The sequence below is a fragment of the Amphiura filiformis genome, unplaced genomic scaffold (assembly GCF_039555335.1).
Source record: "Amphiura filiformis unplaced genomic scaffold, Afil_fr2py scaffold_412, whole genome shotgun sequence".
Lineage (NCBI taxonomy): Eukaryota > Metazoa > Echinodermata > Ophiuroidea > Amphilepidida > Amphiuridae > Amphiura > Amphiura filiformis.
Window position 1 is genome coordinate 8,781 of NW_027305876.1, and position 12,490 is coordinate 21,270.

The window sequence follows — 12,490 nt, forward strand, 5'->3', positions numbered from 1 at the left end:
ACTCACACTCTGCAACTTGAGGTCAAATTTTGCACTATGATTGTTTTATTGAGGTTATTGAACTATGCCATTAATGGGATGAGGCCATTTGTGGTTCATAGTGATAATCAGAGGGTGTATGACATGAGCGGAATGCCAGATTCTAAAAGTGCACCAATTTTTGGCAAAGAATAACAAAATCAAAATTTGATCAAAATCATTTTATGGCTTTTAAAGCCTGGCTGACAGGAGATAAACCTGGCATTGCCTAACACAATCCTCAGTTTCTCCAAATAATAATAATAATAATACTATTTCTAACATTTATTTTGTTAACCAGTGAAATGAATGAATCTATTTCATAGACCATGAATTGAATGTTACACATGATAGGAATGACCAACTGAAACAAAATACACACTTGCTACAAAGGGGACATTTCATTATTCAAAGGGGAGACCCTGTTTAGTGCAGAATTATTGGATGGTGTACCCAGGCCTCAAAATTCATTTGTGACGTGTCATGTCAAAAGCAGACACTTTTGGGCAGGATCGTAAATGGAGAAATAGCCAAAAATCTGCCGGGGTGATTTTTTTCACAATTTGGGTTTATTCTTAATTTGTGATGTTATTAATGTTAAAAATATTGTCTGATAGTTTCAGACCGAATATAACTGGCATCTTGTATTTTTGAGACATTTTTCAATTCCTACTCTCAACATAGTCAATAATATTTTTAAAGGCCGATATCTCAACTTACGAACTCATTATCTTCGCTTAGGAATGTCCGATTTCATTGGGGAAAATGGCGTTATGGAGCAAAATATCTCTATATATTTAAGATATGTAAAAACCTCAAAATTTATAACCTGCCCAAAAGTGTCTGATTTTGACATGACACATCACATTTGTCAAGTGCACTCATTCTCTCAACTGATGATTTTTGAAAAGTGATTGGATGAATTGTCAATGATTTTGCTAATACCTGAATAATTACTTACAATGGTATAGTCCTCTATAAGTATAACATTATACACTACATGATAAAACTGTATACATTAAAATAGAAAAAAATGTATCTACAAAATATCAGTTGGGTATTCCAGTTGAAGTCCATGCAACCCCTATAGAAGACATGACCTTAATCTCCTACACAGGGAGTATGTGTTTTAAATTTAGTTACCGGAATGGGTGGATCTATTTGAAATTCACACCCCTAACTTGTGTGATAGATTAAGGTCATGTCTTCCACAGGGGTGTATTGGATTGCAACTGGGATAGCCCAATTCAGACACCTCTTACACAAGACCAACTACTTCACCATGGGGTTTATCTGTGAGTGGCAAAGACATAATACTCAAAGATTGCCAACACAAAATTGCACGCCATCTTGGTTTGTCGCTCATGGAGACCACTTAATGTACCGCTGCCATTTATCGGCAAGACCCCATGAAATCAAACGATAATTTGCGTCTTTTAGTTTGAGCATTTCAAAGATATGCGCATGCGCATTTTGCCATGACACATTACACACATAAGGCAAACAACCGTGAATTTTGAATCAAAATTTGCCGGGGTGTAGCAAATAATGCGGAGGTACATTAAGTGGCCTCCATGAGCGACAAATAAACATGGCGGAGTCAGTACTCCTCTGCAGCCGCCTTAATTCCCATCACTCTACATAAACACAAACTCTCCGCCAATGATAACAACATTTTCGATTGGATGAATTCTTTTCCCCCGACATCATCACAAACAACTTGAAATAAGGCTTTCAATATGTTATGGCTACTTAATAATCATGAGTTGTGAATTTCAAATGGGATTACTTGAATACATGACTTCATTTGAAACTTGCACCTCTGTATGGAAGATTAAGGTCCTTTCTTCCATAGGGGATGGATGGATTTCAAATGGAATAGCCCAATCAGACAGTCTCAAAGAGATTACACTCAAAGAGAACCAACTAAACCATGTTTGCGTATCGATCATGGAGGGCAAAACATACCCACAGATTATTTTGCCATGCTCTGATAAACCTTTGTAACGCTCTAGCTTAATGATGCATATTATTGTTCAATTTCATGCTTTGTCAATAAATGTTGGCGGTACACCATTTTGGCCTCCATGCGTGAGAAACCAATATGGTGGATTTGCCATGTAGCATTCGCACGGGGCAATTCCGAGTTGGTTCTCTTTGGGTCAAATCTCTTTGTGCAGTCTACATAAACCTTTGCTCCAGGAAGCACTCTCTCTGCTTCAGGAAGCACTCTCTCTGCTTCAGGAAGCACTAACATATGTGACATGATCAAGGGGAATGAGTCGCATGTCGACCCTGGTCAAAAATGAGTTTTACATGTATTTCTAAAGAGGAGATTTGGTACTTTCAATACCTGAAAACCACATGTTGATACGACCTTTCTTTGCGAAGTTATAGGAATTTATCAATTGCTGAAAACAACATAAAACAAAAGAATTTTAACACTTTCTTTGCCAATACATGTATCTCAAAATCAATATTAGCGATTTCCCTTGATCGTGTCACATATGTCTTACTTCCGAGAAGATGAGGCAAGGTGAGAGGAAGGGTGGACAGTCTACTGCAGCCATGGTAGCCATAACACGCTTAACTGATCCTCCCTTCAACTGCTCCACCCAGGATATGTTATTCAACAATACAACACATGGAATAAAAACTCACCACCTCACAATCATCAGCCTAGCCTCTACCCCAGGGGTTTCTGTATTTCAAGTTGTATATCACCCGCATAAAAAAAAAACAAGTACAAAGGGTTTTTTTTTTGGCTGGGCATGATATGCGAGTACCTCCATAAGGGTACCAAATCAGCAAAAATGGGGGAAAGGGTATCTTAAACGCACAGATGTTGCTCGAAAAAGGTAGCTAATCTCGTACCAAGATGCCAACAAAACTCAGTTGAAATGAAGGTAAAATTCATTGTACTCAAAAACTCCTCAAAACATGTGCTTTTTCACAGGTGTTTCTTCAAGCCTCTTGACTGATCGCTACCGGTTGTTTTAGGTGTGTTCATCGCAACTCATAACAGCAAACTACTTGCTTAGGGTAGGACAACGACCGTGTATTGCTTGCTTTGGCTCTATTTTACACTAATAAAAAATACTTGCTTTGGGTACTTTTTGAAAGTCCTCGTTTGCAGGTGACAACGTGAAGAAATACAAGTGGCGCCCTCGGGCTTCAACCACAGATAAAGACAGCATCTGAAATTTCCCCAGCCCTTAACACCCTATTGTTATGAGTTCAAATCCCTCTTAAGTTTTGATAAAGCGGCTACTTTAGCGTCTCGTAATTGGCGTCTCTCTTCAAGCTGATCTAACGGAATGAGGTCCTCTAGTTGTTTCTTGACTTTCTCCGTTCCGGGACCGATGAAGGTCGGTGGAGGTCCAAACGTATTACTCACAGTTCTGATCGTCGGTCCGTACCTTTCAATGTAGTTGCCGAAACCTGCACAAATCAAATTGAATCGATGTAAAAGAATAAAGCTGTTTCCGGCAATGATGAGATTATGCCTTATATGTTAGAAAAATAATTATCAAGCACGAATCATGTGGTTTTATTTAAAACAATCTCACATTGACCATAAAAACAGTCGGCTCTCAACACGCGATATTCAAAATTCCCGCGCCAACATTGTCTAAGTGCAACGGCATAATAGTTATTTGTGCCAAATTGTCGTCCATCTTCATTGTATTACTCGGACGTCATTGCACTTGACAATTTCGGCGCCCAGGAATTTTGAATATCGCCTGTTGAGAGACGGATGTTTTTATTCGTTTTTATGGCTACTATGAGTTTGAACCTGTAAATTCTCATGCCTGAATAACAAGTAAAATTCTTTTCATCTAGCTGGGCAGCTCCATTGCTGTTGCCCACGCAGTTGAAAAAATCTCAAGTGCTATTTACCTGCCTGTCTTGACATCAGACGTAAGCTGATATTTTTCTTTTAATCCCAGTGAAACTGTAGGCCAGAAGTATGATTTGGTTAGATGTGATGAAAGAAAATGTGATAGCTCTGTCATAGTTAACACCCGTACTGCTCTATGGGCTGTTCTGAATCACAAATGTGTACATCCACATCAAAACGATGCACTTGTCGGCTGCTACATGTGTCTCATTTCACATAATAGCTAGGAATAAATACCAGACTCATCTCCGAAGTGAAGATCACTTCAAATCATCACAAGTCACATGGATTAGGAATACAGAGAACATTCCTTGTACAATTTGACTTGGGGATGATTTGAAGTGATCTACACTTAATATGAGTCTGGTATTTATTCCTAGTTATTATGTGAAATGAGACACATGTAGCAGCCGACAAGTGCATCGTTTTGATATGGATGTACACAAATTTGTTCTTACGCTACCATATGCTAATAGTTTGGTGAAACACATTCCAGGCCTGGGATTCCTTCATTTCAAACTTTGTGCCCACCCCCCTTCTTATCTGAGAAAAAAAAAGAGTTTCATCCTAATTTTCTCTCCCAGTGTAAATATTAACTGGGTTATTCCAATTGAAATCCATACACCCCCTATGGAAGACATGACCTTAATCTCCTACAAAGGGAGTGTGAATTACAAATGGGGTTACCCAAATGGGCGACTCCATTTGAAATATACACCCCCTGTATGGGAGATTAAGGTCACATCTTCCATAGGGGGTGTATGGATTGATTTCAACTGACATAGCCCACTGATCTGATTCTTTTTAGTAAACTAACAATAATAATAATAACAATAATGACAGATTTAATATACTGCCTAATGCAAATGCCTCTGGGCGCTTTACACAACCAGGAATAGTCAACAAAATCTATAAAGACACAAAATAATATACAAATATATACTGCCATGAGAGGTTCTGGTTAAAACTACGGGCCCGAGGTGAGATCAATAGTACTAATTTCCTGAGTGGCGCAGCCCCGAAGGAAAATAGTATTAATTGATCTCAACGAGGGACCATAGTTTTAATTATATACCTCATATATAGATTCCTGTCATCTGATTGGTTGAATGTGCAGTCATTGAATTAACTATGCCCTCAAAATGAACTATGGACCGGTCCATGGAAATGAACTATGGACCGGTCACGTGCGTCCCGATCAAACTGCGCAATCGCAACATCCACGTATCCATTCGGTATATAAAACAAATATTGACTGCTTTATCGGGCATGGTTAAGATTATAGGCCCAAGGTGATCTCAAAACCATGCTATGACCCTCGGCTGCGCCTCGGGTCATAGCATGGTTTTGAGATCACCGCGGGCCTATAATCTTAACCATGCCCCTCGTAGCAGTCAATATTTGTATACTAGAACTTCGAATAAAGGCAGTATATATTTGTTTTATATACTTCATTAATATGTTCTTTGTTCATTGATTGGTTAAAAGAAAATTATTTGACGTTTTAACTCTCCAGCTTCTATCCTGAGTGAACACCACGATCAATTTAAGCACAACCTATATTTTGCCCTTCAAAAAATCGAATAGGCTAAAATCGGGCTAACCAATTACAGCAGCGCTATGAGCGCTATGGCAGTTTTGTGTGCGTGAACTGTTCCGTCACATCGAATGCGCACACGCGGAAGACATGGTCAAAAGTACTATTTACGGCGTGGAGGTACTATTTACGGCTCATCCCGGACATTGAAAATACTATTTACGGCTTAGAAGGACTATTTACTGATAGGAGTACTGATGGTAGAACTATTTTTGGTCATGTGATTCACTTTTAACCAATCAATGAACAAGAATATATTAATGAAGTATATAACATAAAATATAGGGCACACTTTACCTTCAGCATTGAGATGCATGACTTCAAATGGACCTAAGAAGGCATATCGCATACCAAGACCTGCCGTCATCACTTTGTCTACATCCTCTGCTGTCATTACACCACCCTACAAGACAAAACATGTGTCATATTAGCAGTGTTCGATTTACCTGGATTCGCATCGCAAAATGCGAGTCATTTTTTACAAACTGCTACTCAACTACACAGACCAGTAGCAAAAAATGCGATTCCAAAAAATTGGGGAAAAATGCCTACTTGCGATCGTGAACCACGCTGATATACCATCATTTGCAAGTTGCCATTTGTCGAAGTCAAAAATGTTTCCATAAATTCTATTTCCAAGAAAATAATCCACAAAAATATGACTCAAAAGTCCCTAAATCGTGATGTTTACGCCATTAAACTAAATACAGTATCCTCCCTTGTATGCAAATTTATTTCCATGACGTGTTGTGTTACAAACTTCCATGTATTACCAGATAACTAAAAACGTGCATATTAATTTTATGACGTCATAGAAGTAGCACTGTTTATATGGTGTATAGTTCAGTGGTGAGATGGAAATATCGTGTGTCCTTGGTGACAATCTTCCAAAATTATACAAGATTTTTAGGATTTCATAGATTCCTCACATTATTTTAATGCTTCAGCTAATAAATTAGTGAGTTTCCTCTACTCAAAAATGTAGGACTTCTCTTGATTAATACTGAAGGAAAATTTATGTTTAGAAAGGGCACACGATAATCAGCTTAGGAAGTTTAGGTGCGAATTTTGAACCACATTCGGTCTGCAACACTGCAGTTGCATAACATTTTTTTAAGCATTGAGTACTGGGATTGAGTAATCTGTGAGAAGATAAGAAAATACAAAAAAAATCGATAAAATATGGTGAAAACAAACTGCTACTCAAAATTTTTGAATTGCTACTCAAATCTGAAAGTGAGTAGCAATTTTTGCTACACAAAAAAATAGATGAAAATCGAACACTGCATATTAGCATCATAGAGGTAGGTCACCCTTGCAGAACTTGGCCTCCGCCATGTTTTGCTCATGGAGAAGGACACTGCAATGCCCCCAACAAATGTGTGTATGGCAAGGGTGAAAATAAGAGCTTTCTACCTGGACTCAGTTTGGGAAAAAAGTGAGCCCTGGTTCACCTGAATTAAGTTGCAACTGGGACTCTTTTTTACAAAACAGGACTTGCTCATGTTTTAATAACAGTCAGAATTTAAGGCCAAGTGGTCTAATAACCAATGGCACAGTTCTTTAGCTTTCATTCCACAACAATAGCTCAAATTCTGACCTCAAATTGCAGAGAACCCCATTTTGGTTTTCATATTTTCTGAGTATATCGACTCTATGGTAACAGGCTATGGATCCGGACAAAACATGTAGCTACAGCAGGCAAGTAACGGACCTGAAATAAGACCCATAGCCCCGTTTATTTCCAATCTTGGTGTAAGGCTCCACATTTAGTTGGAATAATCTGTTATTGTCCAATTTCAACACTTGGTCATTATTTCATAGGTTTACAGGCCTTGCCTTAGTTCATTAACTTCAATGGCACTACAGTTTGATCAGCTCGTAATCGGCGGGCCTTATAACATCGCAGATTTATATCAAAATGTTTTATTTTGAGAGTGTTCTTGTGACATCTTGCCAGAAGCATCAAGAATTATTAATTCAATTCCTATACTTTGTCTACTTTCTAACACACAAAATATAGACCAGACAGGTCACCTAATAACACTCTTAACATGGGTTTACTTTTTGGCGTAGAGGTAAAAGCCTAACATTTCCCGCCTATTACAAGTTGATCAAACTATAATGAGGTGACCCCAGCCACAAAATCCAATTCCAAGAGGCCAGAGTTCAATTCCTGAGATTAAGGGGTACTACACCCCTCGATAAATTTTGTCTATTTTTGCATTTTTCTCAAAACTAATAACACAGTGGCAACAAAAAGTTACGTATTATATTATAGGGCAAGGAATCCAGTTACTACACTGGAATTTCAGTGACCCAAGACAAGTGGTTTGTTATTTATGATAAGAAAAGAGGTACCGCTAGAATGTACCTCATTTTCTATCATATAAACTGAACCGCTTGTCTTTAGTCACTGAAATTTCAGTGTAGTAATCGGATTCCTTGCCCCAATAATATACATAACTTTTGTTATCAGTGTGTTATTATTTTTGAGAAAATGCAAAATAGTCAATTACCACAGGGGTGTAGTACCCCTTAACTCAACAATATTAAAGATCACAACCATATGCATACGTCAAACAAATATTTTGCAGGTATGTATTTTCACTAAATATCATTGCTACATGTAACTCACAATTAAATATTTTCACAAATATCATTGCTAACTCACACACAACTGCTTGGAGACAAACAATTTGATGACATTTTCTGAGCCCAAATTTCGCACTACTCTTTGATTTGATCGTTGGCATACAGGTACCCGCAATCCCACCCATAATGGTACCCCGGGCACACAATTACCTGATAAGTTACACCCTCAGTTGAACTGCAACCAGAGAAGATATTGTACACTTCCTACAATGCATTTCTCCCATTTCAATTTTCTGTACTGATTTGCTAATCTAGTGCAACATGGGTTGAATTGATAGTGACAAAAAGTACCTCAATGAACAGAGCATATCCAGATCTTACAAAATATGTTCTTGCCTATGTTTAGCCAGTCTATTCTCAACATGAAAACAAAGGGAACCTGTACAAAGTAACATTGGCATGCGCAAAAGGAAGTGGCCAGGGGGGGCATGTGTCCCCCCCACTTTTGTTGGTCATTCGGGGAAAATTCGGGGGAAAATGCTAAAACCGCACCTTACACACCGAAATCAGACTCCATTCCGGGGAACTGAACAACCTGCCCCCCACAATGGGAGTATCATCTGATGAAATGTTGCAAAGGATTCTGGGAAGGGTATGAAATCTTCTCTGGACTGCAACATTATTTAGAACTTACCGCAACTAATTTATAACACTCGTTGATGATTGAATACTGTATTCTGTTGAGTACAAACCCTGGTAGTTCATTTTTAAGCGTTACAGGAACCTGTCCTATTTCTTGTAATAGCTTCCTTGTCCTCAGGACGATGTCCTCATCTGTCCAGGGTGATGGGACAATTTCTACTAGTGGTACATGGTATGGTGGGTTGACCTGCAAGATGGATAAAACGACAATGCTCTTATCAAATCATGTAATTTCAATTTTTTTCTTTTAATCTACAAATATACTGTATATCCTTGAATAGTGGTCCCTTTTTGATAAACACCCCCACCATGTTTTCAACCAATATGTTTAAAAAATGCTGATAGTTCCATGCTATCTTGTGTAGTAAGCTTACCAAGGTGCACACATGGTCGATGAAGGCATCTGTAGTTAAATCTGATCGTAAACCCGGAAGTGAACCGGAAGTCATCGTTCCTAAGTTCATAGTTCGTCATTTCAGCATGAGCTGAAAGCTAACCTAATAATTTTATGCAGGAATTATCACTCTAAAAATGACCTCTAACAAAAGCCCCCTTTTGGAAAATGCAACGCCCCCGGGCGACTATTCGAAGATATATGGTATGTGTTACCATGGTTACAGATATTTGTATACCCAAAAGAAAAAATGAAAAGTTCAACTACCCTAAAAGTTTGTTCCTGTCCAAGCAACTCATTAACAGGCACATATGCTTATACAAATTTTTACGGTATATTATTGATGGTCTCATAAATAATTTACTGACACCTGTTACATAAAGTATCCTTACACTTGGAAAAATAATCACAATTTCAAAACTGAACAATATTGGGGTAAAATTTGTTTTCTTAATAGATGCACTATCTAATCCTGCACATTATGACACCACATTGAATCCAATGTGACTTCAAGAAGCAAAGTTACAAGCATTTGATTAGACGAAGGTCCAGTTTTAAAAGTGACAAACTGGCCTATTCAAAACTCCACAGACTAGACATCTGGTTTGAGTGGTGAATGGCTAATTTATGCGCTTGGCTTTAATTTAAAACAAAAGGAACAAAAGAAAACTGAAACAAAAGAACTGACAAATAAAATGAAAGTTATGAAAAGTACAGAGAAGTAAAAACTGAAATAAAAACTGCTTTAAATAACGCTTCATTGAAGAAACTGTGTTGTCTCTTTGTTTCGCTTTTTGGAATCTTTTTGTGCTTTTTATAGGCCAGTTTGTCACTTTTAAAACGGGACCTTCGTCTATTCAATTGCTTGTAACTTTACTTCTTGAGGTCACATTGGATTCAATTTGGTGTCATAATGTGCAGGATTAGATAGCACATCTATTAAAAAATTTTACCCCAATATTGTTCAGTTTTGAAATTGTGATTATTTTTCCAAGTGTAAGGATACTTTATTGGCGTAGTATATGTAGGGGTGTGTGGGGTGTGTATGCATGCACCATAAGACTTACTGGGTGTGTTACAATACACTGGTTTCTCCTCTTCAAGCTTTCAGTAAACCTTGATGCTGGTATACATGACGTAGAACTACTAAGCACTGTGTGATCATCGGCAAACTGCTCAATCTGTTTGAATACCTTCTCTTTAAGCGGTAATTTTCTGGCACACATTCCTGGTAAAGTAAAAGAACAAGGAGATAAATGTTACCAATATACAATATAATGGGCTATTCCATTTAAAATCCACACTACCCCTGTGCAAGATTTAGCTAAAGTCTTCCACAGAGGGAGTATGAGTTTCAAATAGAATAGACAATTGGGTAGCTTCCATTTAAAGGCCCATTCAGTGATTTGCTCATCCGGACAATCGTAAAAATTATAAAATTTAGATTTTGGTACCTTTGTCATTGTCATAGATGTGCTAACATAGCCTGCTGATGAGACCTTTCGGTATATATAGGCCCTATAGGTAACCCCTTTTCTAAGCCAATTTTGGTGTAGCTGGCTCTTTTTTTCAAAATTTTTGGTGATTTTTGGCTAAAATAGCTCAATTTTGACTTACTTTAGCAAAAATTCGGGAAACTTCCCCGAAATTTAGGGAAAATGTTGTAAAAACTAGGACACTTTGTGACTATTTGCATATCCATGGGTTCAAATTTCTTGCAAAATTGGTATATTGATGGGACAACTTTCAAATTCTCAGCAGCACACCCCTAACCAAACCAACTTGAGTACCCCCGGTCATGTGTTCCATAAGAAGTGTATGGACTTCAATTGGAATAGCTCAATATAGACCCGAGCTATGTCTACTTACTATTACATGCTGTGCTCCTGTGACTGTTTCCCCCAAATCATTACTGCCAGTTATAAGCAACAGCTGTTCTTCAACAGAGAGGTCTCCACGTAGAAGTCCTTGCCGGTAGAGGTCATGAAGCTGTTTCTTGATGTCTTCTATGGCATCTTCAACCTGGATAGTTTGTAATGCAATATGACAGAAAAAATTTGTTTTCTAAATCAATGAACATCACAGATAGGGTGTCTCTTGTGCATACAGTGGAAACTCATTAACACAAAGTTGTCCGGGATGATGAGTTTAGTTTGTGTCATGAGGAGTTTGTGTTAACAGGTTTATTTTATGTATATAACAGGAGACTGGAGTAGAATCTCATGTTGCTTTCGGGGGGATTTTTAGTCAACAAAATTCTTCTGCGAGAATCCAAACAGATTCTTGTGGCAGCTTGCGAAATTCTACTCCTGCATAAACTTGGGACTTTTAACTCTTATAAAAAATGAATTTCATAAGTGCATCGTTAACTCTCTCCACGTGGGTGTCGACTGCAGACGACAAAAAAAAATCCAAAATGTTTAAAATTGTTAAGTTTCATGATCATTTTTTGAATCAGCAAAAAAAATGCATTAAAATGAGTACAAACAAGCATAATATTGGTTCAGTGATTCTTAAAATAGATCTTGATATTTTCAAAAAATATCTCAAAACATGGACTTTTTAAGTTGAAGCTTATGGCTAGCATGCAGAGCATTAGTACCTTACCTGCTTGAATTCAATATCATAAAGTGAAACCGTATACCCAGCACTTGCAAATATCATTGCCCAGCTTCTCCCTATTAAACCACTGCAAAAGAACAATAGTATTTCATACATGATTAAAACAAACAAATATTTGAGTGGATATTAGACAAGATATTATCACAGCATCACCATTCTCTTGGTTGGGCTGACGTCACAAAGGGGAAATAGCCTTGTAAAACCAGTGTGCGCACTGTGCAGTTCCCCTTTCTCGAGCTGGTTGCTATATGCGCGCGCTAGTGCAAAGGGGACGAAGGGGACAATGTTCCCGGATGTCCGACCGAGTGAATCTGCTGAAGATGCTAGTCGAACTACATTGTAGTGAAAACGTTCCAGGTGAGCAAAAAATAGTGTAGTGTTGAAGTTAAATTCTTCCATTATTAAAGCAAATATTGAACAGACGTTGAAATCCTTGAATGCAGATTCATGTACCCCCGTATTATAGATCTTTGTTATGTCACTGTACTTGTAAGGATACCTTCACAACCTTAATTTCTTCCATAAATAGTACAGGTTAGATGGATAGGCCTACTGTATTCTCTGCAAAATAATTGTAAGCCCATACTCCGAAATAACTCCATATGAACCTGTTAAGGGCTGGGGTATGAACGTTTGGACAGCATTTATTGTGGGACATTAG

General features: G+C 37.9%; 1 protein-coding gene across 1 annotated transcript; it reads right to left on the reverse strand.

Moving 5' to 3' along the window:
- Nucleotides 1-2,694: 2,694 nt before the first annotated feature.
- On the reverse strand, nt 2,695-11,925 carry LOC140145580 (lambda-crystallin homolog). Its single transcript, XM_072167278.1, is given in 7 exon segments — nt 2,695-3,459; nt 5,814-5,919; nt 8,806-9,000; nt 10,275-10,417; nt 10,420-10,435; nt 11,077-11,229; nt 11,815-11,925. Coding segments are annotated over 7 exon segments (936 nt in total). The 3' UTR covers nt 2,695-3,247.
- Nucleotides 11,926-12,490: the final 565 nt, after the last annotated feature.